This window comes from Doryrhamphus excisus, linkage group LG15 (genome assembly GCF_037039965.1).
Source record: "Doryrhamphus excisus strain RoL-2023G ecotype Guam linkage group LG15, RoL_Dexc_Guam_v1.1, whole genome shotgun sequence".
In the NCBI taxonomy this organism is placed as follows: Eukaryota; Metazoa; Chordata; class Actinopteri; order Syngnathiformes; family Syngnathidae; genus Doryrhamphus; species Doryrhamphus excisus.
In genome coordinates, this window is record NC_136371.1 from 4,134,614 (window position 1) to 4,162,104 (window position 27,491).

A 27,491-nucleotide genomic window follows, 5' to 3' on the forward strand; every position below is an offset into this window, starting at 1 on the left:
GACATGGGTTAAAGTAAAACAGATATATATTTCCGCATGTTTCCGTATCGTATAGACAGTATATTCGTGTAGTTTGCTCATAGTTACGTCTTACACATACAGATAACACACGTCACGCATGCACTGGCTCCTAGGCTCGATAGGCGTCGTATGTTTATAATTTTATCTATAAATTTTACTACAACATTTCAGCCGAGTTCAACGATGAACAAAACGTTTGTGTTGATATAGCAAGTGCTTATACAGATACAGAACCCCAACCCCCCCGCCTCCAATCCCTTACCACCGCTTGCAGCACTGTGACATGTGGACATGATTGACAAGCACGTAAGTTACGCCCCCTCTTTGCATCAGCTTTCCTATTGGCTCTGAAAGTGGAAGTCACATTTGGGGCTCTCCTCGTGATTGGAACTTGCATTTTATCTATACGGTAAATTGTGGAAAAATATCTAAATCAACGTAAGAATGGTTTAAACAGCTAAAATAAAGGGGCCCATCCCCACGTCCTGTTACATCCGTACAAACAAACAATCATTCGGAATTTAATGTTTTTTTGTTTTTTTTAATAATTAGTTTCCTCCCCCGAGTTTCCACCCCAATTTGTGTGGTCCATTGAAAGGAATCCGAGGGGCCATCCTCCCACGTCGCGCCTGTGCTGTGGAGCTCCCCCTTGCTGCGTGCATCGTGATCAGGCTGCAGAGTCTTGTGGAGGACGCAGGGTCACCTTCTGTCACCGCAAGGGGAAAAAACTGAATCATTTGCAGCCAAGGCTAGGCTTGGACGCTGGTGCACCTCGGCTGCAAGGTGTATCTGGTAAGTAAGTGCGCCACTTTCTTGCTTTGTTTTTGATGCACGTAGGCGCACACAACAGTGGATGAATTAGCATCCTTTCAAAGCAAATGGCGAAGCTTGAATAGAAATCTCACGGCATAATTTGTCGAAGCTATGCCTTTTACCGCTGTGCTGGGACCGTAATGCACTTTCACTGCTGTAGCTTCTAAATTATGCATGCGTCATTTTATACGGCGTTGTTTTCAGTGGAAGCATCGTGCGTCATCTGCGGGTTATTGTTGCACAATTTGCTCTATTAGTGAAAATTAATTGTCATTTAATGTTACACCAGTGTCATGAAAGGGAATACAGTATAGTGGTATTTTTTTAAGGATGCACAAATGAGCATCTTGGACCACACTGTGGCAGCAGTGTAGCCAAAAGCATAACTAGTAGCTCACTGGCGTTCTCAAAGATTGTTGCCATGTTATTGTCGTAGATGGAGATGGTGGCCATGTCTGGAAATGTATACATTTCTTTTGCATGCATGAAATGGGAAAAAAATAAGGTGAAACATACGCTAAGCAAAGCTCTTATTACCATCAGTGTGATTTACTAGTAGCCTCGAATCTCTCTCTACTATATTTTAGAGGATTTCTCAGTGTGTGCCGTTATGTAATTGGTAGTCACAGCTCAGTGAAGAGCCATCACACGCGTCACTGTTTTTCTTTCTGCCTCCTAGGCCAACCAGCAACAGTATAGATGCATGAGGTTTCTTAAATCGGCTAAAAATGCACACATGCAACCATATTTATTCCTTTGGTAGAAAATAATGTCATGGTGCTGTGTTTCAAGGGCTGGGGCATCTCAGCAGCTCACCATGGTGCTTGAACATCATGCACAGTGTCCTATAGGAAGACGCATAGCTGGCCCGAGGGGGGTTCATGTGTGTTGTTTCCCATCAAGATTTGTCAGAGTGACGCAGTGGGTGACGGACAGGTTGCTTGCTACGGAGCTGTCCGACGTGCTGAATGCTCTGTTTGCCCGAGTGGGCGTCTGCCAAGAGCCAAGGTGCCCCCCAAGAGGGAGGGGATGACGATGATGATACCATCAGGGAGGGTAATTCAATTTTATTGCAAGGAGAAAGAATGATTGAGCACTTGCTATTTATTAGCAATCCCTTTACTGTAGCTTGCTAGCTAGCTACACAAAGCTCAATAACCATTGGGAACTATTATGAGAATTGCAATGAGCTACACTAATACTGTATCTGTGACCTATGAACTCACCCAGTAATCACCAAGAATCATCAAGTCATCCCATATACAGTATTAATATCTGCATTGCATCCTGACGTTGAATCCGTAGTTCAGGCTGTTCTCGTTCAAATTCATACCTTCTTTTTTCCATACTGTTGGGATGTTGTTTATGCTTGGCTTCCAGCAGCGTTTAACCATCAATGCGCTCAACCTTTTATCATTGCCCCTCAACTATTTCACTTTCACAGTTTTGAATTTTACAGGTCATCAAAATAGTTGACATAATTAAACAATTCAATATGGCGGTAAAGACTTAATTCCTTAATTAATTCCTCAAGAGTTCTATACACAACCCGAGTAGTATGATTACGTTGTGTTCATTGTACATACAGTTCACAGATTTTTATCCAGTTAGCATTTGCTATCAAACGTGGAATGTGGACCCACACTAGCGGCCCATTGCAACATCGACATAATGGGCACCCCTGTGTTACATCCCCAGGTATGATTTGTGCAGTTGTTTTTTCCATTATCAGAGCAATTTCCACTGCAGCTTGTGAAGCTCACACATGGCTGCCACTCTGGTTTAGGTGGTTTGTTTTTTAATCCCCCTCCACGGCTTTCTTTACTGACCATAACAACTGATGAGGGATTAACAGCAGCGATTCAAGTACTGTTATTTAGTTGCTTGATTTAGTCTTTAATGCAGAGAGAGAGGAGAGAGAGGATTGATGATCTAATTCAGCATATGCATATGTAGATATGTAATCACCATCCAAACGGCTTTCCATCAGATAACTGTGTAGTCACGTGGAAGAACATATCGCTTCTTGGTGACCAGACGCAGGTTGTTTATTAAGAGGATAAGAGCCTATCCTTCTCCAGAAAAAGTTCTGATACTTTGTTGCAAAAGTCAGAGCTTGGGTGTATCGTCCTGTATCCTGGCAGTGAAATGATTTCATTCATCAGAGCATAAAACTATTTTGAATACATTTGACTTTGTCCTTGTGCTACTGCTATCAAAAAATGCTGGCTTTTCCGCTATGGAAGAACAGCAGTGACGAGCACCTTCCAGCTCATGCACGCTTGACCCCCAAAAAAGGATGCAGTGATACTGCAATTGCCTCCGTTATGACATTTATATGTATTTTATTATCCAGTTAACAAGAATATTGATGTCACCCTTACATTAAAAACATTACACAGGGTGTAGAAAGTTGTAGTGTATAATAAATGTTTCTGCAACAATTAGTGACTTACTGACAAACACAAACTGGCAGGCGCCAGCTGAATAAAGAAATACATTGGGAAGAAATACAGCTGAATAGGTGCAGATTCTGGAAGATCGAGAAAGCTTTCTGTGCTGGTTATTGTGTGTAGCTGCTCTATAGGTCCCCTTTAAATGAATAAGTCCTTGGAGAACTACTTGAAAAGTGGTTAGGAGCAACTGGTAGTTTTTTGCCGGACTACCCATGTATAAAAAACTCGGGTCGACCACTGACTGGTGGTGGAAAAAGTCTATTCGCAATTGAAGGTATCCTTTAAACATCAGACCACATCAAATAACAAAATTTAATGTTACAGTTGTTTTAACTGAATAAAACACTCGGAATATGAACTATGAATGATAAAACATTGACTATGATAGAGTATGTGAACATCTCTCCTTTTTCATTTCTCAATGTAAACAAATGTATTGGAACATGACTTTTATGACATATGACTGTTGTCCTGTAGACTGGATTCTTTTTCAATCGTTCTAACAAAATCAGTCTTCAGGACATAATCAAGCTCACTAAAGACTGGAGAACTAGGTACGAAGAAATAGGCCCAGCACTTGTTAAGATATGTTGAGGACACGTGTTTATGGGCAAAACCTGCAAAGTCGATTTGTTGGCATCAACTCTGTGGACAAAAACATCCGATTCATGATTCAAAGATAACGCATTGTCCATGCAACAAAGGACGGAAGCCTCAATATTGAGTTCTACAGAAAATCTACCCGCATAGACCGGTACCTGCTCTTTGATTCCCATCACCTTCTAGAACACAAGAACAGAGTGGAGAAGACCCCCACCATCGACAATTAAAGAGCGGATTAGACACACATCAAGAAGGCTCTTCAATTATTTTAAACTAACCACTAACACTTTCAGACAAAAGCTGTTTCACCCCAAGAACAAAATTCCAATAATCAAACTCAGCCATGTTGTTTGTGCAGTGCAGTGTAGTGGGGAGTGCAATGGCCGTGACATTGGAGAGACCCAAGCAACCCTTGAGCAAAATACATGGCACAATACGGGAGAGTAGTTTCTTCAGGCCCAGAGTCAGCAGTTCATTCCCAACTGAAAAAAAAGAAATTCCTTACACAAAACCGATTTCCAGATAGGCAGCGCAACGGGTCTGAAGAAGCGGTCGCATCAACGTAGTACTTAATTATAGTACGTTAAGTAAACCTCCCTCCCTGATGCCTTAAGAGCTGCACTTAACTCTTATTTAACAGGGGTATGTGGATGCGAGATTCGAGCCTGGGCGGAGTGCAGGTCTGAATCACATTATACTTAACATCTCCCCCTGAAGATTGTCCAATTTATGGGTAGAGTGTCCGCAAACGAGTTGCTTTGCCAACAATATATTGTCATGTAAGACAGTTGTTCACCAGCCACGCTGGGCCACAATTACTACAACCCTACCACCCACCAGGGACATAAATATGGCAACTTCACATGTAAAATATTAGAATTAAAGAAGTCTTCAACAAACAAGAAGAGACCAGTTGCCCCGATTCTACATTACCATGACCTGGATGACTGAGAAGCTACACAAGACACTTGGAACTGTGATTTCTATAATTAGATCAGTAAATAAGGTCACTAATTCTGTGTGAGTTGTTAGGAATGTTGTCGGTCCTTATTAGCAGCATTGTTATGAGGATATAAATGCATGTGTCAGTAGTCACTGTGTATTTTGCCATTGTTGTTTATTCATTCATTTTCTACCGCTTTTCCTCACCATGGTCGCGCGGGTTGCTGGAGCCTGTCCCAGCTGTCTTCGGGTGAGAGGCGGGGTACACTCTGGACTGGTCGCCAGCCAATCACAGGGCACATATAGACAAACAACCATTCACAATCACATTCATACCTATGGACAACTTGGAGTTGCCAATTAAACTAGCATGTTTTTGGAATGTGGGAGGAAACCGGAGTACCCGGAAAAAACTCCACACAGAGATGGCCGAGGGTGGCATTGTTGTTTATTATTTCACAAAACTATAGTAGTTTTGACTGAAATGTTATTTAGTGCACAAATTCTACCCCTTATATATAGATAATATATTTGATAACAGGGGAATCTGCACTTCAAATTGATGGAATGACTAAAAATTTGCATAAAAAACATTTCATTCTCAGAATGCAACCAAACAATATTCAGGAAATTGAAATCGGTAATGTACTAACACCCCCACCCACACTTCACTCCTCTAAAATCTTCACCGCCGTAGTAAAGCATTGTACATAGAGCCACAAAATCAGAAGTCATGGAAGCACCAGTTGGCCTCATGACAAGAATACAAAGAGCTGATATGTTTGAAGAGCTGAACGTTTACAAACTGTGTTGCTTTGTTTGTTTAGTCACAAAGCTACTCCACCTGTGGCTCCCATCAGTATACTGCTCTCTTCCACCACAGCTCATTCCTTCATTAGCCCGCCATCACGTTTTTCTTTCATCCCATTCTTCTGTCCGTCTCTATTTGCCGCCATGCTGTCTCCCCCACTCCCTTTCGCCTCCCCCACGCTGTCACTAGGAGCCTGGTGGCAAAAGGCTTGATTGTTACATAAGCACTGCAGCATCATGCGGGATGCTGGGTGCAATCATAACAGAGTTGCACTTGTGTGTATAGATAGTTAACCAAAGATGCCTATTAATAATCTATCAAATGGTAGTGATGTTCAATCCCTGGAATGTGTTTTCTGTTTACAATCTGTCAGGTCTGTCAGTGCAGGTCGCATAATCCAATGTTAACATACGCTACCATTTTTTAGGTTTGTCAGATCAACCTTACAGATTTTAAGGGAAAAGACCTATGTTGTTTGAGGTCAAAGGTCAGCCTGTTGGCTACATGAAAAGTTACAGTATTAGGAAACTTTTCGGGGGTTACTAATCGCTAATCAAATCGCTAATAAAAACACAGGGTACTTTTACTCTGAGCCCCTGACCTCACTCAGCTCCCCTTGGGAACACATTTTTAGTGACACACAATATGATTTATTCTTATTATGTGTACTGTATTGGAAATACGAGTCTATAGGTTAAAAAAAACGCATTTCGTAAACATGTTGTAAACAGTTTTTCTATGCTCTAACTACAAAAAAAACTCTATAAATAAGGAATACTACTTCATGGAAAATTCACTTATCACGGTCAGGCCTGGAACCAATTAACCACAATAAATAAGGGATTGCTGTATATGTAAATGGACCAAAGTATACAAGTCTCGGTAGATTATGAGTGCAGTTAGGTATTGTTACAGTGCAGTGATGGAGGTTACATAATCAGATTTCTTCATTGCTAATGTGCCTGACATTGTCTTTGCAAAGCGTCTAAAAAGCCAGCGGCATCATATTGTTTATTTACTACTTCACCTCTGTCATTATCAAGACAAGCAATGCTATCACCGTACCAAAGAATAAAGTAGAACAGTTTGCTTTGTGCAACAATAATCGAGACAATGTATCGAAAACCGAACCATGGTTTGCCTGTATTTTCTAATGTATCTTTTGTTATTGAATCATATTAGTGATTAATGTCCCTTTTTCTTTATATATAAATGTGTAATATTTTTGTTGTGGCTGACTCAGACAGAAAAATGTTAAAACACAGCCAATTTAACAAGGATAAGACGTGAGGAAAATCCCTCCCTGGCTACGAAGAATGATGCAGAGCGTTGACTCTGCTGCAGCATCACTGGAGGAGTTCAGGATGAGGTAGCTGAGTCATCCTTTTATGTTTTTTTTGTATCAGCCATGACTCTCGTAACACGAGGCCTGTATTGGCTTTACTGCCACGTAACACAGGAAAGAGGCTTTTGAATGAAAGCAATGGTATCCGATACTTAGATATACCTAGATTTACTTCTAGGAAAACATAAATGGTATTAGCGTCATCAGAAGCTGCCAATATTAGGTATTTGTGGTGATAACTAGCAAGCATGCTAATATGCTAAACTGCTTATCCAGTAAAATGGTCGTGTGAGGTTGCAAGTACTAACACTGAACCTCCAGCAAAACAAAAACAAAAATTAGCATAGGGTGGTTCCAGTATTTTATTTAGCAGTTTTGGGAGAGCTTCATATTCTGCTGCAGACACCCCCCCCCCCCCCCCCTCTACCCCGTCTGCATGAACACGTCACTTCACATTTGGATCCCGTGTCTAGCAGACAAACAGCACCCAAGCAAACTCCCCATTCTTTCTCTCTGTGTAGTTTGGTAACATCCCTCTGTTGTAGATTTTTATGAGCGCACTTCTCATTTGCTTTATGATGCTCCCGTGTATTTTTTCGTGCAGATAAAAAACGTGTGGGGGGTGATGACATTGCTTCACACAGACCGCCATCTTAGTGTGCAGAGGAATAATGTGTGAAACCACAGTTTTTCCTCCCTGTACTGATACAGCGTTTAGTGATACAGTGCACAGAAATATTTTTCTTGTGAACACGTTTTTGAGATAAGACGCATGAATGATGAACCATGATGCATGTTTTTGTCAAATGGGTTAATATTGTTTAATTTAAAATACAGTGCCTTGCAGAAGTACTGCAACTGCTCTGGTTCTGCCATTACTCCATTGACGTACAGCGGAATACAGTAGCGTAGTGTTTTTCAACCTTTTTTGAAAAAAACGTTTTTTTACGTTGGAAACATTTTTCGGCACACCAGTAACCAACATTATTTTCTTCTTTCAGTTTTTTCCTGATTACGGACTCGCCACAGCAGATACTTTTGATCCGCATACTAATTTAAACAACATTGTTACAACATGTCACCACTACCTCTCACGTGCATCACTAAGTCTATTAGAGGAACGAGGCAATCAGCTAGTGTTGCCACACGGATGAATATTACATTGCTCTGCCAGTTTTTACACCAATGACACGCAGCAATGACATAATATTTGCAGAAAATTATTAATACATATTAATAAAAAAAAAGTGATATTGAATAATTCCTCACGGCACACAGTTGTTGAAAATCACTGCAGTAGCGTATCTGACATTAATGCGCCTTGTGTGGCCAGGGCAGGCAGCTTATGCCATTGTACACTCTGTTTCTCCCGACCATGATAATGATGGAAAAATCTGCACCAGGTAGCTCTGTTTCCTGGATGCAACCATGAGACAAATCTCATCGCCGTGTTCTTGCGCATCTGGCCATGTCCACGTCCTTCCTGAGATTGCAGCAGCTTCACACTGCTTCACCTCCCCTCATGTCGCCCACCTCTATGTCAGTCTTTCCATCTTGTCACCACCCAGACGCTGCTGTCGCACACTGTTTGTCTCGGTCACTCTCCCTGAGCCCATGTCTCAATGAAAGACCTCCCTCTGTCTCTCCCCTTGTGTGTCCTGTTTGAGCTGTCGGTGGACCTGCAGGGTGTGCTGCACCTATCAGACGCATTATGATCAACGCTATCATTTTACATACGACCCCATCTGAGCTTCTTAATTGCTGTGGTCGAAGCAGTCAAGGGTATTAATGTGCAGCAGGTTAAAGTTAGTTCATCTCTATGAAATCTTCTTACTCTAACAAGCTTACTTGTTTGTGGTTTCCATTGAGTGCTAAAAGAGGCTTGTTGCGAGACACTCAGAATGTGTCAGCTGGTGCTTGGGTTCTTTGGCTTCCTCTCATAGTCTGAAAATTTGCATCTTCAGAAGACATCAATTTAGCACTGATGCTACTTATACAACGGAACCTTAGTTAGTGTCATTTTCGGCCCTTTGTTTTGAGTTGTGGACTCTTATAGAGCAGCTACACACAATAACCCGCACAGAAAGCTTTGTAGATCTTCCATAACGATAACCCACACAGAAAGCTTTGTAGATCTTCCATAATCTGCACCTATTCCAGCTGTATTTACTTGTATTTCCAAAACTGTGTTTTGGAAAACAAGTGCAATACGGTGCATGTACCACTCCGCTGTGATTGGTCATACCCGAGCACACCCATATTAAAAAGTACACTTCACTGTGACATCACAGTGAGCCGGTGTTGGAAAAAACTCTCTGAAACTGAGCGTTCAGAGGCATTCCAAACGGCTCACTTCCAAATGTGTACTACATGGGTCTGTGTACTTCCTTGTAATAAGGAAATATACTACCACAAACCAGAAAAAAACAAAAGCCACGAGCACAAAGTGTTGTATTTGTGCTGTAAGCGCTACATTTACCATTCCCAAATGAAGTTGCCTTGGTGACTCTGCCCTGTTGCCATTGCTAATTTGCATGTTGACCTTCCATTTCTGTTTTGTCTCTCACGTCCTATCCGCCCCTTTTGCTCTTCTTGCCTTCGGGTTCCCTCCCCCTTCTAAAGCTATTCAAGTGACACACTGCGGGATTATCCCTCAGCCTCTGAGACGCTCGTTTGGTCACAGTCACCGTCCTTCGCCGGGTTCTACTTGGAAACAAGGGGCGGCGCCATAAATATTTATTTGCATTTCAAACCATTCATCCCTTGGATTACACAATCACACATTATTTATTTACTTTATTTTTAAGCGACTGTTTTTATTTGTTTTCCTTTTTTTTTCAAATGGAGCCAATGATGGTAAGTGAATATGCAGAAAATTAATAGTTACATATAAACACATTTTGGCTGACTTTTTAGTCTTCTACATTATGATATTTCATTTATAGTAGATATTGGTGAATATTGAGTGGTATCTGTGTCCACTGTAGCCAGTCTCTTAGCAGGGAACACCCTGTGGGATATGTGGTGTGTTGACAGGGTTACAGGTGGATCGACCTCAATAACTACAGTGTAAGAACCTTTTCGGTACACCTCCATCACCGCCCACTATTGTTTTCATGTCTTGGGATATACACTCCCAGCAGTGTCTTGTCTCTGTGCAATGTGGCCTTTTCAGCCATCTTGGATGGATGAAACTGTGCATTGTTGAGTAATGCCGACTAGTACAGTGTTCAATGTGTATTATTTAAGCCACTTTGCTTTGGAATCGTGGCATCATTTTAGGGCTTAAGTCACTTTGACATTACCAGGTGTTGACATCACAAACGCAGGAGCTGATTGGACGGCTGAAGTGATGGACAGGCGGCTTAGCCATTACCTTTGGATGGGTGCAGAGATTACAGATGATTAACTATCAGGCTGCTTTAGGCTTTGTTGTCATAACGAGATGTGACAAGATAACATTAATTATGTCTCTGGGCTTGCAGTTATCTTTTCTCTGATACTTTCTGAGACATTTTTAAAAGGTTTTTGAGGACACTTTCCATGCTTGTAACTAAAGAATGTATATGAACTCAGTGGAGGGCTTTAAACCAATCTCACCAAGTTTATTTTTCTATTGAACTATAAATAAATATCTGTTGCTTAGTTAATACAGTAATAGCATGTTTTTTTTGTTATTTATTTTAATTTTTGCCATAAGTAATCATGTAAAGCCAATTCAATCCATTTTAGACACCAAAAACATTACCATAAATTGATTTTATGGAGAACAATTATAGTTTTACATGCAGAAAACCAATTCAAAAATCATTTATTCATTCATTCATTTTCTACCACTTTTCCTCACGAGGGTCGCGGGGTGTGCTGGAGCCTATCCCAGCTATCTTTGGGCAAGAGGCGGGCTACACCTTGGACCGGTCGCCAGCCAATCACAGGGCACATATAGACAAACAACCATTCACACTCACATTCATACCTATGGACAATTTGGAGTCAATTCAAAAATCATGGTACAAAATTATGAATTAATGTTGATACGGACTTCATCTTGGCAAGATCGAATTTCTTACCTTATTTACCCAATTCCTGGCACTTTCTATTTGCTTTGGCTCCATGGAGGGTTATTTACCAGGTGCTATAAAAAAACACAAACAGTGAGTCAGCAACGCATTGAGTACTTTATTTAGGCACTCCATTTCATGCAATGTGAGTACTGTGCTGTACTCTCATGTACTATCATTGCATGTGCTAATGGACTAGATACTAGCAACAAAGCAATCAGTTTTACTTCTATTTCCACCTATAATTTTGTTTTTGTAAACTGCATATTCACAAAACTACACTCACAACATGCAACAATACATACATACTCTCCTGCTTAGCTTTTTAGGTTTTTCTTATGCACATTTACATGCACCTACACTTGATACAGTATATGATGATCGCAAAATCATCTATTTTGGTGAATGAACATTAGATAAAAACATGTCTGAAAAACAGTGATGCAACCAATGGCACGATATGTGTTTCATTGGGATCCTAGCTGTAAAATGTCGGCTGTTGAGTCGTGTTCCATAAAAGCCTTGACTGACTGCTGATTACAAGCCTCTAGTAGGACAAATCAGTGAAACTGGGACCAGTCACTCCAGGCACAAATCTTCCCTGTTAAAACTTTGATGAAAAGCCCATGAGAGTGAAAGCACGGAGGGTGCTGACTAAAAGGCACAATTTCCTCTCCACCTGGCAAAGATGGCTATTTGTTAGGAAATAGAGGTCAGAACAATATTTGAACAGTATACTGTTGAAAAAGGACGACAGTGTTTGGACAAGATCTTCACCATGATGCAGCAGCAGCCTGAGCAAGAGTGCAGATTCAGCTTTTAATCTGAAAAGGCCTCAAGTCACCCTTCATCTGTTTGTCACAGATTAATGCTTAACTTGAGCTCTGAATGCCAAAAAACCGAACATCGTTTACCGTATTGAATAACAATAGAAAAGCAAAATCAGTGCAAGAGCCTTGTCTACAAAGTGCCATTACAAAGGACAGTGCAATGAAGAGGTTTTCCGCATAAAAAGCATCACTCAACTAAGCAAAATGGGTTTTGCTGCATCACAGTTCACCAGGGCATCTTTGCTACTTGCTAAGATTTTAAATCATATTCGAAGACATGTCAAATTTTATTTAAAGATTCTACAACATTCACAGGATGCTTCATTTAAGAAGTGCAAAACGACAATATTTTAACATTCACTTTATTCAATGACATACTGTAAACAATTTTCGATGACCTATACCAGGGGTCTCAAACTCAATTTACCTGGGGGCCACTGGAGCTAGGGTCAGGTTTTCCAAAAAACAAACAAAAAAAAACGCATTTATTAAAAACAGAAAAATTAATAAACTTTGCTTTGGTTCCGATTTTCTACAAGAAAAGCTCTGATAAAACAAAATATCTTACTTTTTATTTTTCTACACAAAATAAGATGAAAAATAAATAAACAAATCAAGAATAAAGAAAATCAATCAATCAGTAATAAATAAATATAATAATAATAAAATGGCAAATAATAAAAACTTAAGAAACCACATATAGTTAGTTGGTGGGTCGACAAATTATTTTTTTCAGATTAAAATGAACAAAGCATTATTAGAGCCCTGTAGACATGAGAAAACACGACTATAGTCACATTTATACTTTTTTTATTTACAACATTTTGCGCAACTGCAGGGTCTTGAGACACATGCTAACTCGCAAACTAGAGAGCTAGCGACCTAAACGGTAGCCTCCAAGTTATTTCCTTTAAACTTAAAAAGCCAAAAACTTACCACTTCCACACGGATACGGAGGATAACTATTAACAGTTATTTAACCTTTAACATGAACATTAATCAAACGTAATATTTTTTTCTGGGTACATGATACCATACAGCATCCGTATCAAACTTGCGCGGGCCGCACTAACATTAAACTTTTATATCAAGGCGGGGGCCTCAAACTAGTGTCCTGCGGGCCACATTTGGCCCGTGGGCCGCGTGTTTGAGACCCATGACCTATATCGATAGATTTTCGAGAGCAACTTGGTATTCTGCTTCAAGTATGATTCAGGCGATAGAGTGGTTGCCTCCCAACCTGAAAGCTGCAGGTTTGATCCTCGTGTGATCACGTGGTAGTACGGTATCCCTGGGCAAGATAGTGAAGCCCCAGTTGGTCCTGATGCTGCGTCCAGATGGTAAATGACCATCTTATCAAATGAGCACTTCTGGTTGTGATTTTAATCGCATGAGGTAAGATATACCAACTATACCAATAGAGCCCTCTCTTACAGGAAGTATGGAATAATGGGACAAAATCAAATAGAGTTAGCAGTGTGTGGGTCATGCATGTGTAATGGCAGCCAGTCCTTTCTAGGACACGCCGATATGAGATGGCCATTCTCGCTCCTTGGGGCACTGAGCTGGATGCATGGCTGACAAAGCTATTTTTAATCTAATTATTATGAACATCTCACAGAAAAAGTCCCCTTTCACTAATTAGCACATTGGAACGCAAGGCCTGCTTTGTTGATTTTAGGGCTAATAGTCATATACAATATCTGCCTTCATGTTGTGTAATCATCTCCTATTGTCTTCCAGTGTACGAGGAACCAAGCATTACTGACGAGGACAGGTTTGGTCGAGAGAGGGCTTTGTAACATCCAGGAAAATGTCTGGCTCGTACGATGAATGTGCAGGTGCTGACGACACCATGGACAGCTTCTGGGAGGTACAAACACACAAGCTATTAACATTATAGTCCATTTTCTTGTGAATAATACAATGCAGAAGAGGTGAAAATAAGAGCTATAATTAACCACATTGAACAATTGACCTCTGCCCCTCAAGTCATCTGGAATATGCTTCAGCTTATGCCTGACCATTAATCAGATAAGCAGCAGTGAATGTAAAATATTTAATCTTAAAATGACTAAATAAATATCATAGTGACTAATTAACAAATATTTTGATTTGACTTGACTTTTTTGTTCCAATCCTGAGGATCTTTGAAGAAGTTCAAACTGTCTTAGTGTGTCGAACCTCAGAAGCAATGCTGCAAACCCAACTGGCAGCCCACAACATTGAGGTTGCTTGTAATCGCTATAAAGATATATTTATTACGATATTATGCGTAAGCAACACTAACATTATACTAAACACAAATTAATAATAACTTAAATTCTTTGAAGAGCTTAATACCAAAAGATTAGATGACAAAAAAGACATGCATTTTGGATATTACAGAAAAGCTTTGAAACTGTGCATCTCCAATATGACTGGGCTCTAATTTTGTGGCGCAGCACAAGGTGGCGAAGCGTGGCGCAGCCCAAGCGGTGGTAATTTGGTCCAGTGCACCACTGTGTGTCGCCAATTTGTTAATTTGGTAGACTGGACTGCGCCGAGATGGCGCATGACAAAACAGCACGACAAAGGTGCGCTGAAAGCTCGCCAGCTCTGACCTGGTCTATTCTCGGCGCAGGTGAAGTGCAGCGTGCACAGTGCAGACACAATGGAAAAAACAATGACAGCAACCACTATTTAATGTAAGCGTTTGATGCGCATTTAAAGGCAATGAGAGGCGTTCATTTAATTGGTTAAGATTACACTTGGCTGTGTTAAACCCTCTTAGGCCTTCTCTCCTCCCTCTTCCCCACTTGCGATGGTGGGAGGGATGTAGGCGTGGGTGCGCGGCGCTGCACCACACTGCGCTGATCACGATATTTGCAAAGTGCACTTATTCATTTAGCCTATATCCGTGAGCCACATCAAAGACAAAGATGGACAGTTTTTTTGTGTGCTTCTCGTTATTTGTGTGCTAAATTAAATCTGCATGGTGAGCTCGTATCTCACACTTGCAGAATTTGCAGAACACCTTCATCTCCCACCTGAGGATGAATCCAGTCCAGTGCTCTCTCTTGATTATACTTTTTCTTTATTTTCCCCATATACTACCACTTATTCTCACTCTGTCTCGTCACTCGTCACTCGTGTCTGTCACCCTGGGCTGTGCCGTAGTTGTGCATGCTCCCTGTGCTCAGCTTGGGGCAACTCAGCCATCTTCTTCGACTGCTGCATATGCATACGCCTCGCTGTTGTCCCCTTCAGAGCAGAAGAAGTACTGCATAAACGAGCACTTCTCTAGTTTTCTGCTTTCTGTATCCGCAAGGTTTGTGCGGCTCGGTGCGGACACATAACGTCATTTTCACACCCACGCCCCCTTGAGTTTCCCCTTTCATGCGGAAAATTTCTGGTCCGTGCATCTCCACATTTTTCACATTACAGGGATGGAGACACGCGGAAATAAATGGCGGGAGATCCTCGCAGCTGAAGTGCAGAAATACTGTTAAATACTGTTGTATGAGGCAGCAGTAATTTAAACGGGACCTATTATTATTGTGGTCTTCTATAGAGCAGCGACACATAATAACTCACACAGAAAACTTTCTACTTCTTGCAGAATCTGCACCTATTCCTATTTCCTTTGATTTGCGCTTTTAATATATGATGTATTCTGTTTTTTCCACCCACGGCCCCTGGGCATGCCCACTCCACTGTGATTGGTCACACACCCAAAGTGCGTCCTAACTATGAACCATATAAGGAAGTCCGCCCCTCTGTGACATCACAACTCGGCGGTTTGCAAGTGTTTTGAGCCATCCCAAACTTTTTTCAGGGCTCACTTCCAAATGCGCAAACCTCATTATCTGAAACTTTGGCATCATTTAACACAAAAATACAACATTCTAACTACATTTATAGGTCAGAAAATCGAATTGTTGTTCTACAGTTCCACTAGGAAACATATAATTGGAGACAGTGATCGGTTTTAGGTGGTGATGGATGTCATAGTTTTGTTTGAAAAACAAGGTCAGTCTTTCATTCTCACTTCTCATCTAAAAAAATTAACATAACTTCGAAGTACTTTGTGAGAACTATGAACTATTTGGTGGTAGAAAGAATGATGAGCTGTGTTTGCAGCACACCAATTGAAAGGACAATTGGTGTCGCAGCAGCAAATGAATACACAACTCTTCTTCTTCAAGCAGTCGACTGACATGTTGGAAGTCGCTCTAGTTTGGTATCTGGTACATTACCCCCCTGCATTTTGGAAGCAGACGTCGCACAAAGTATAAAGTCACACACAATCTCTAGTTCCCATGGAAAGTATAACCCAGCCTTTAGTCTTGACTGGTTTACTTGGGTGATGTTTGGTGTGCCAAATGAAAAGCTTTGGTGTGCCAGATGTGGCCCACGGACCGCCTATTAAAGACCCCTGCTCTACCTCGTCTTCTAAATCATGCCTAATCATGCTCAAGTGTGATGCGATGCATTGCATGTGTGAGAAAGCACTTTAAAACCCGGCAAATTAGTGTTAATGAATTCTCTGCGTACAGAGTCTTCTTTGTGTCACGGCGATACAAAGAGCTCAGTCATCATGTCTCTGAGGACTCTTTTATCACGTGCACCTGCTTGGTCTATCTGTAGACAAGTGGTGCGAAAACACTTTATTCTCAGTATTTACAAGTACAGGGTTTGACTTGTATGTTGTTGTTTGGAACACACATGTTCACACACACCTGTCTCTCTCACTGTAGCACCTCTTTTCCTCTCAAACCATGATGGTACATGGATGCTGAAGCCTCAGCCAATTACAGGACAGCTCTGTAGTCAGTGCATTTAGGCTTCTTCTTCATGAGACCCGGATGTGGCTTTATGCATTTGACACACACACACATAAAGAGCCTGCGTTTTCTATGCATTTCTGCCTCATCTTTATGTCTATCCCTTCAAATCTGTCTGCCTGCTCTATACCACTCAGAGGGATTAGTGTGCGCACGATCCCAGTAACGCACACACACGCTAACACAAGCCCATGTCATTGCATAACTACACATGCAAAGGCACGAGCTTCCCCTCCCTTCACTATTTTTTTTCCCCCCTCCTCCATCCTGCTGCATGAGCTCACACACCCCTGCAGGCACAGAGGAGGCGGAGCCACGCTGCCTGACGCTGCTTTTTAAGGACGTCCAGCAATGTTGGAATAAAAATGTATAAAATAATCACTCGTATGTATTTAGGGCGGCACGGCGGTCGAGTGGTTAGACCTCACAGCTAGGAGGACCAGGGTTCGATTCCACCCTCGGCCATCTCTGTGTGGAGTTTGCATGTTCTCCCCCGTGCATGCGTGGGTTTTCTCCGGGTACTCCGGTTCCCTCCCACATTCCAAAAACATGCTAGGTTAATTAGCGACTCCAAATTGTGTGAATGGTTGTTTGTCTATATGTGCCCTGTTTTTGGCTGGCGACCAGTCCAGGGTGTACCCCACCTCTCGCCCGAAGGCAGCTGGGATAGGCTCCAGCACCCCGCAACCCTCGTGAGGAAAAAGCAGTAGAAAATGAATGAATGAATTGTATGTATTTAGGTGAAAAATTAATTATCAAATCAAAACTTTTTATTAGCTTTTATTAAGTAAACTATAGCACTAATAGTATGTTCCACTACTACTACTGCTACAGTAGTAGTCTGCTATTCTCAGAGGACCAGGAAGGGTATCCCAAAGCCACGGGGAAGTGGAGCAGGAGGTTTTGACATACGTATTATGATGCATAACAACACACAATAAAGATTATTAATGAGTGTCATTATATAGATGCTTATGCAGCATGTGCTAAATGTTTTGTCGGTAACTTTTTGTCGTAGGTGGGCAACTACAAACGTGCAGTCAAGAGATTTGATGATGGCCATCGACTCTGCAATGACCTCATGGGCTGCCTTCAGGAACGGGCCAAGATAGAAAAAGCTTATGGTGATCAGCTAACCGCCTGGTCAAAGAGATGGAGACAACTCATTGAGAAAGGTCAAATTTATTAAACATTAAATCAAATTAATATTTTTGGTGTGTTTTAATCTAAATTGATGAATGTTTTGTGCCAGGCCCCCAATACGGCTCTGTGGAGAGAGCCTGGCTGGCTGTCATGACCGAGGCAGAAAAGGTGAGCGAGCTGCATCAAGATGTCAAGAACAACCTGCTGAATGAGGATGTGGAGAAAGTGAAGAACTGGCAGAAGGAGGCCTATCACAAACAAATGATTGGAGGCTTCAAGGAGGCAAAGGAGGCAGAAGAAGGATTTAAGAAGGCTCAGAAACCCTGGGCGAAAAAGCTCAAGGAGGTGAGAGGATGTTAATTAGGATGTGTGCATCTTTGGCTTGATAGACCACACGGTGGTTGAGTGGTTTGGATGAAGGTCACACAATCAGGAGATCGAGAAGATCTGAGTTTGATTCTCGATTCTCTTTGCATGTTTGCATGTTTTCTCCGGATAATCCGGTTTCCTCCCACATTCCAAAAACATGCATGTTAGGTTAATTATCCATAAGTTTATTATTGTTTATGTATGTATATGTGCTGTGCTATTGGCAACCTGTACAAGGCGTACCACCGCTCAACGACAGCTGGGATAGGTTCCATCATACCCGTGACCCTCGTTAGGATAAGCGGCATAGAAAATATGTGGATGAATCTTTGGCTTAATCTGACTGGAGCGCCATTAGCGATCAGAAATAGAACCGTAAACAACATAGTGCCAGCCTGACAGGAAGCCAGTGTTAGAAGCATTCAATCAACATCCTGTCAACATCCACACTAATATCTTAGAGGCTTAGTTTGTAGTCACCTGTCATTTCAGCACATCCAAACGCCGCCCAAAGCTGCCGCAGATATCTCTTGAAAGGATGCTGATGGTTTCTTTCGGTCTGTCTTCTTAGGCAGCATGGTGGTGTACGCTTTTAGCTTTTAGCTTTTAGTCTGCTTCATATCCTGATTTTTAATTTCAGCTCTGATCTCTCTCTCCTGTGCTTGCTTGGATTTTCTCCAATTCCTGCTGTTTCCTCCCATAAAAGAAAATGCATTTTAGGTTAATTGGAGACTGTAAATTGTTCATGTCCTTGAATGTGACTGTGATTAGTCGGTTGTTTATATGTGACCTGAGACGCTGAGTCCAGTGCGTATCGTGCCTCACAACCAAAGTCAGTTGGGATAGGCTCATGCTCACCATTGAGTTGTAGAAAATGAATGTATCTATTTAAAGCTTGGCAATATATATTACACAATACTATTCTAACCAATAACAGTGATAGTGCTGCATCTTGCCGTCATATCACATTGTGTGTGCAATTGTGACAAAAGCCTGTGTTTGGACTTGCAGATGGAGACGGCTAAGAAAGCATACCACATGGCGTGCAAGGAGGAAAAACTGGCTGCCACTCGAGAGGCCAATGGCAAGACCGAAGCTTCTGTGACGCCAGACCAGCAGAAGAAACTCCATGAGAAAGTGGACAAATGCAAACAGGATGTACAGAAGGTGGGGGAAAAAACGACTTACAGATTTAAATATTTCCAACATACTGGTTCCTATCACGGCCATTTGTTGCCATAAAGGGTGTATGAGAATGACATGAGAAGTAAAATGAAAAAAGTCAACATTTAATGACAATATATTGTAACCTACTAATTTAATATCGAGTGGTTTGCGTGCAGGCCTCACAGCTCGGAGACCCGAGTTCAATTCCACCCTTGGCCATCTGTGTGGAGTTTACATGTTCTCCCCCGTGCATGCGTGGGTTTTCTCCGGCTTCCTCCCACGTTCCAAAAACATGCTAGGTTAATTAGTGACTCCAAATTGTCCATAGGTATGAATGTGAGTGTGAATGGTTGTTTGTCTATATGTGCCCTGTGATTGGCTGGCAGCCAGTCCGGGGTGTACCCTGCCTCTCGCCCGAAGACAGCTGGGATAGGCTCCAGCATGCCCCGCCACCCTCGTGAGGATAAGCAGTTGAAAATGAATGAATGAATAATTTAATATTTACTACGTTACACTCTTCTGCACTCTGTGTGTATGCTACCAACCCCGCCTCCACCCATGTTCTATGGAATAAACACACCAAGGTGCTGAAAGCAATGCACAATGTAGTGAAGTCTCTTCCTGCCTGATATTATTTCTATTTGTCCACAAAAACCTGACGTTTGTGTTGGCATTTCTTTCTCAGGCTAAAGAAAAGTATGAGAAGTCTCTGGAGGAGCTCAACAAATGTGCGCCCCCTTACATGGAGAGCATGGAGCAGGTGTTTGACCAGTGCCAGCAGCATGAGGTCAAGAGGCTGACCTTCTTGAAGGAGGCCTTGCTGGACATCAAACGCCACCTCAACCTCACTGAGAACCAAAGGTGAGTCATGTCAAAATTATTCCAAAAGACCAGTACCTTCAAAAAAAAAACTGCCAAGGGGCTGAAACAGCTCTTCTTTCTCTTTGCATGTTATAAATAGGTTGCTCCAAATTGTTGTGTGCAAAGGTGGAAATTAGGACCCACTTACCTCATTTAAGGTCTTGCATGTAGTTCAGTTCATTCTTAATGTTTCTTTCTTACGACAATTACCACTCTGACCCCAATGCGAACGCTAGGAAAAAAGCACGACATCAGCTACTGTATATGCAATCTGTTTAGGGGTGTCCAAACCCCTCCCCCAAAGAATGTGGAGGGCTGCTTATACATATATTAATGTATTTGTTAACATTGTAAAAAGGCTAAAAAAAAACACTTTATCTTCTCTATATTTAAAACCAAGCTTTGATTATTGCATAGGGGTGTATTAGGCTGGCAACAATGGTAATGGTAATGGTTTTATTTCATTTGAACATGCATCAGATTACAATTGAGTGCATCCCATAATCAGTTCACAGTTCCACATGTCCAAAGGGAGTAAGAAGAAGCAAAGCTTATTAAATCCTACCCCTTTTTTTATAAAAGGCTGCTTCAAAAAAAAAGTATCAACATTTCAGCTTATTTTATTTACATGTTGCCTTTTTGCTCTACTATCCCCATTTTGTAGGGTTTTTTTAGTTTAATTTGATTTCTGCAATGTGTCGCGAGCCAATAAAAATGGCCCCCGGGCCACATTTTTGACAAAGAGTATGACAAAGAACACAGAAAAGAAAGCCATTGTCCATAGTCCATTAATGAGTAATTGATCTTGCCAAGCAAGCGTGTATTTTTATCATTTCACTAATGATAATGACTAATTAATGAATGAGCCAACCAATGAAGTCTCTGCCATGGAGTGACGTGAACTGAACAATGCAATGCCGAGCAATTCAGGATTGACTTTCATCCCGATATAAATCATGTTCATCAATTATTCAATCCCATTTGGATGATTTTTGCACTTTAATGGAGTTCATATTTTATCGTCCTTTCAATTAATATTCAAGATTTCTGTTTGTACAAGAATGTAATCGCTTTGTGTTTTGTGGTAGAAATTAAGTGTTATAAATTTGCTTGGTACAAAACTGACAAACAACTCTTTCGTCTTATTTAACCTAACAAACATAAAATAATTTGTTCTTTTCTTTATGTGATGATTGTGAAGTGGCTGAGGTAATGCTTCAATTTAAACATTCATCCATCCGTACATTTTCTATACCGCTTATTCTCACTAGGGTCGCAGGTATGCTGGAGCCTATCCAAGCTGTACACCCCCAAGGGTACACCCTGATCTTGTATTTTTAGGGTGTTCAGCTGTTATGAGTAGAAAACTACCTAGGTTATTTCCTGGTTAGAGTCATTTTTATTCAGGGCCAATAAGCTTCAGTTCAGCGTTGCCATGACCCAACATCAGAACTCTCACAATCCCAGACCTTGAATTAAACTGTTAATTCTATTGCCAAACTAGACAGCATTGCCGTCCAGTCCCCTCTAGCGCATTCTTTGTGTCAATTTGTTCCGTTTTTCTCTCTCCTCAGCTATGCCACAATATACAGAGAACTGGAGCGCACCATCCTGGCAGCGAACACTCAAGAGGATCTGAAGTGGTTCAGCAACAACCACGGGCCTGGAATGCACATGAACTGGCCCGCATTTGAGGTAAATTACTCCAGCATGAGGGATAATAAATTTATATTCTGCCTTTTTGATCCACTTGAATGTGTTTTGAACAGGAATACAACCCAGAGCAGGCAAGTGCTCCCCCAAAAAAGAAGAAACCAGATGGAGCCCCACCCACTCCAAGCACTGACCATGTAGCTCCCCCTGGTGACCGGAGCAGGTTAGTTTCTTTTGACTTCATTCATTCATTTTCAACCACTTATCCTCACAAGGGTCGCGGGGGTGCTGGAGCCTATCCCAGCTGTCTTCGGGCCAGAGGCAGGGTACACCCTGGACTGGTGGCCAGCCAATCACAGGGCACATATAGACAAACAACCATTCACACTCACATTCATACCTATGGACAATTTGGAGTCGCCAATTAACCTAGCATGTTTTTGGAATGTGGGAGGAAACCGGAGTACCCGGAGAAAACCCACAAATGCAGGGGGGTACATGCAAACAGAGATGGAATTCAACTCCATACAGAGATGGCCAAGGGTGGAATTGAACCCAGGTCTTCTAGCTGTGAGGTCTGCACGCTAACCACTCAACCACCGTGCAGCCCACATTATTATGATTATTAATCTTTTTTTGTCTCTGGTATTATATGGGAGCCAGGCAACGACATTTTGTTGGCAATTTCACTGCTGTGTTATTGTGCAATGACAATAAAGGAAGTCAAACAACCATTCACACTCACTTTCATACCTATGGACAATTTGGAGTCGGCAATTAACCTAGCATGTTTTTGGAATGTGGGAGGAAACCGGAGTACCCGGAGAAAACCCATGAATGCACGGGGAGAACATGCAAACTCCACACAGAGATGGCCAAGGGTGGAATTGAACCCAGGTTCTCCTAGCTGTGAGGTCTGCGCGCTAACCACTCGACCGCCGTGCAGCCCCTGAAAAACTATGTGCTGTCTTTAATTCTATAAGATGTCGTTTTAGTGTTTACCTCAAAATTGTACATTGATTAAATGTTTGTATTCTTTCTTGATCCAGCGTGAGCAGCTATGAGAAGAACCAAGCGTACTCTACCGAGTGGTCCGATGATGAGCAACCTGCTGCTTACTCTGGAAACGAAAATGGCGGTAACGGGAACTCTTTCGAAGATGATTCCAGCACCGGGAAAGGTGTCCGTGTGCGAGCTCTCTATGACTATGATGGCCAAGAGCAGGATGAACTCTCCTTCAAAGCAGGTACACACATTTAAAGATCTTTACCTGTTCTTTTATTCCGGATGCTTCTTTTATAGCAGGATGGCTGTTATATGAAGTACCACAGGTGGTCAAAGAATCCTAACATTGCCTTCATCTCTCTTCTAATGTGTCTTCCACTTTAGAAAATGACTGAAATTTAGTCAACAATGGCCACAAATTACAATACAGGCGCCTGCTCTCAATTAGACCTCGCTCCTAAAAGCCCCTCATCAGTTTTTTGCTGCTAAACTGGTAAACAGCATCAGCTCAGGGATGCACGGAAATGACTATAAAAGCCATTATTTCAAACAAAAACACCAAATATCACCATTTTATTGTATTGTATCGTCAATGACAATACACGGCCATTAGTGTCTAAACACCTGGCAACACATACAAGTACACTCATTATACATAGTGATCAGATTTGGCCTATAGCCACGCCCATAAGGAAGCCCGCTCCTCTGTGACATCACAAAAGAACAATTTTACCACGCCTTTTGAAATCGATCGTTTTGACTCATCCCAAACTTCTTTCAGGGCTCACTTCCAAATACGTAAAACTCATTATCTGATACGTTGGCATCGTTTAACGCGAGAATACAACATTCTAACTACATTTATAGGTCACAAAAGTGGTTACCATTTAAGAACAAAAATGTCAGACATACTATATTTGCTATGATTTAGCGATGGGGTGTACTACACAGCAACAATAGGTGGTTAAAACAGACAAGACACTACCAACGTATAATGCAGAATATTAACCAACTACTATGTGTATATGAACTATGTACTTTCCAGACATTTACACAGACAATTTATTTAAGGCTCATAATTACTGACCTGTTTTTGTTTTGTTTGTTGTTTTTTTTAGCGTTCGATAAATTGATATATCCGTTATCATGACAGGCCTAAGCACCAGTTATCCAATAATGTAGCAGATGAGAGTATTGTTCTGAAATCTGATTAATTCCGAATTACATTTTTTTTCAGGGATTAGACACTGTTGCCGCTTTCTCATTTAGAGCTTTAGAAAATAATAGAATAATTTCGGTGAATCACATTCTTTTGTCTTTTCTAGTTGTGGGCATGAGTTACATAATCAAAGTACTGGTAGTTTGTGTAGTACAAACCAGGAACGGTAACAGTGACGTGCAGTCAAGGGAAGAAAATGGATAGATTGCCTTTTTGGATGGATGGAATTTTTCTGTCAGTGACTGCAAGTCACTAGAAATGAATAATAGTAATATTAAACCCCGGACATTACAAATATGAAGCATGTCATTTTGTTTTCACCGTCCTGCCTGTGACTTGACAGGCGATGAGCTGACCAAGACGGAGGATGAAGATGAGCAAGGCTGGTGTCGAGGTCGTTTGGACAACGGCCGAGAGGGACTGTACCCGGCCAATTACGTTGAGCCAATCTAGGCCAGTGGCTGGACATGGACATGGACATGGACATGCTCCTGGAGGCAGCTTGAACAGTCTTGTCCAATTGCACCACACATAGCCAGAGACTTAAGAGCAACACATCCTTTGTCCAACAGATGCGCCAAGCAAGTCATCAAAACTTAGTAACCTAAAAGACAATATACATCGCTATAGTATATTTTATCCCGTTCCCCCCGGGGGTGGGTGGACATCTCCAAACAAGAGCGGCAGTTATCCCAGTATATACACAGTCAACTATAACACAGTACAGTGCAGGCGCATACGGCTTCTCTGTGTAGCTGTACTTAACCTACGATACAGCTTATTTACCGCAGTCGGTTGTGCAAATGGGAAGCAAATATAATCAGTTATACCCATTCGAGAAAGACCAGCTTCTCTAACCCTGCATTGTGTATATACAGTATAATGCCATTTTTGCGTAGCTTTTTTAACGCTGTGCGTGGTCAGTCATCCTTCATACATCGGGAATGCTGTGTAGTGTTAAAAGTACCACAAACAATATCATTTGTTTGTTTTTTTTTGTTTGTTTTTTTTGTTTTTTTTTAGTTGAGTGCTCTGGTCCAACCTTTTAATTCTGTGTGTGTGCAGTGTTATGTGTTTTAACTGTTTCTGAGTGTGCATAGCAGCATGTGCTATGCAACTATCATTCCCTTTGTTGGGGGGCCACAACTTGATGCAACGCTACAACTACAAAATGCAGAAGTCACTTTTAAAAGCATCGCATGCTTCTGTTCTCATAAGAGGAAGCTTGATGACAAGCTTGATTTTACGTTTGATTTCTTATCATGCAATTCATCAACTTCATTCTTATCCACATCTACTAACATGAATGACAAGCAAAGTTGCAAACGGAGGGTTTGGAACAATGCCTATGCCAGCATTTTCTTCCAGAGAGGGCCAATGGAGGCATGTTGATGAGCTCCACATCTCTGAAGAACAAAGGCCTCGTGAACAGGACATGAATGTACTAGCGTTCAGGTGAGAAGAGGCAATGTTGTTCGGAAAAAAAATGCCGTCCTTGAAGAAAAGCACTAGTAGCCCGTATCTATGCTGAGCCAAAGAATGATCTAAGTACCATCAACTGCATTGTCCCTCCATGCAATAACCTCATATGACTCCAGGTCCTCATAACCACTGGAAATGACACAGGGACTATATTTACAGTCACTTGTAATGCACTGCATGTTAGATGTTTGCAGTGTATTTATCCGCCCGAGTTCACCTTGCTTTTTAGAAGTGAAAATCATATCATTGATTTGTGTGTTATCATGCAATGGGTTTGCTTCTAAATTTTGTTACAATGATGAACAGATGGCGATGATGCCTTTTCGAAGTGCTGGAGTCGAGGACTAATAATCACTTGTGTCTGGATTCGACGGGTTTAGGTGTCCGTGTGAGGAAAACACATCACCAGCTCACAAGTTGTGTCTTAAGAGTACAGTTGTCCAGCAAAGCAAAAAGGACTTGTATCAATCCAAATACCCCACACAACAGTCAAAGACACACATGACCTGGTTACATTGTCATTTTAGTGGGAGGGGGCGCGTCATCATCATCATAATCAGTGTGTATGCATTGTATAAATGTTACAGTAAAAAATACAAATGATTGACTACTAAGATAAAATGTAGTGTTATATATGTAAATGTATGTCATTCAAATAACAGCAATTGAAAACATGAATAGACATCATATTGTACGAATTCCATGGCGATGGTCAGTGTATCATAAAAGCGTTAAGACACGCGGTCAGATTTGTATATGAAGATGTAATTTAAAGATTATATTATTCTGTTGTAACTGTACAACTGTGTTGAGTTGAAAACCAGACCTAACCACGTTGAGGCAGTAAAGGGGTGTACATGTAAATGCTTTTTTTTTTTAAATGTTGATGATCTCTTCCTTATGCACACACATGGGGACTACAGCTGATGTTGTGGAAACCCTATATTAGTGGTCGATGATGTATGTTCATAGTTAGTGATGTACTTTTATCTCCTAACTGGTGTAGTGCCTGTTCATCTTGATGTAACAAGACGTTCATTTAAATATGCATAAAGATGATTATGATCACAGATGAAAATGATGATAGTGATGACCAACCCAAATCAGATTTGTTGTGATGGTGTCAGCAATGCAAAACTGGTTTGAAAGGAAAAACAAGTGTTTGAAAAAAGTGTGGTCTGTGTGTGTTTTGTGTTGTGTGTGTATGGCTGTGTACCATCTTTTGTAGGTTGAGGAGAAGAATTGGTAGCACCTACATACTCGAGATGCAATTAAATATTAATTTAAGTCATTTGACTGGGGGGTGTAATTTTAAAATATGTAATTACATAAAATATATGTTTGTTGATTTCTCTGAATCCTGGCTAACCCCAATTCAAACGCAGCCTCTGTCTGATTCCGGGGTCTGCGTCCTACCCATCAGTCTTGCCTACCTCACACTTCCTGGTTGCGTCACGTGGTCTCATGTTTACCCTGACAAGATAAGATGACACCTGCCTTCAACCGCGTTGAAGGCGAACAAATTCAATTTGACATTAAAGACGTAAAGTTATTTTAGAATTTTTTGAATGTAGGTTTTACAGGAGAGAGAGGAAATGTCATCCTTCTACAGCTTTACGACAAGGAGAAGGAGGACACATTTGGAGGAACCTTCGCGCAGGAAGATGACGTCATGCCGCCTAAAAATACGCTTATTTATTTAGACCCCGGATTTGGACACAACCACTGAACTTGATTGTCATTTGTGCATTGTGTCTGCTAGCTAGCTAATACGGAGGTTGAAGGAACGTCTTAAGACTGCTTTCTTGGAAAATACCACACATGGCAACCGATCCAAACGCGAATATCATTGGAAAATCTGGCCAATCATGAGCTGACGTCATG

General features: G+C 41.4%; 1 protein-coding gene across 2 annotated transcripts; it reads left to right on the top strand.

Moving 5' to 3' along the window:
• Window positions 1-160: 160 nt before the first annotated feature.
• On the top strand, window positions 161-26,898 carry pacsin1a (protein kinase C and casein kinase substrate in neurons 1a). 2 transcript variants are annotated; one of them, XM_058050774.2, is made up of 10 exons: window positions 161-813; window positions 13,626-13,755; window positions 17,727-17,883; window positions 17,961-18,196; window positions 19,232-19,387; window positions 20,073-20,248; window positions 21,823-21,943; window positions 22,018-22,124; window positions 22,951-23,147; window positions 24,469-26,898. In XM_058050774.2, the coding sequence occupies exons 2-10, from the start codon at window positions 13,696-13,698 to the stop codon at window positions 24,576-24,578; spliced, it is 1,320 nt and encodes a 439-aa protein (XP_057906757.2). In that variant the 5' UTR covers window positions 161-813; window positions 13,626-13,695; the 3' UTR covers window positions 24,579-26,898. The 2 variants fall into 2 exon arrangements, with proteins under 2 accessions (XP_057906757.2, XP_057906758.2); XM_058050775.2 differs by lacking the exon at window positions 161-813 and adding an exon at window positions 9,632-9,847.
• Window positions 26,899-27,491: the final 593 nt, after the last annotated feature.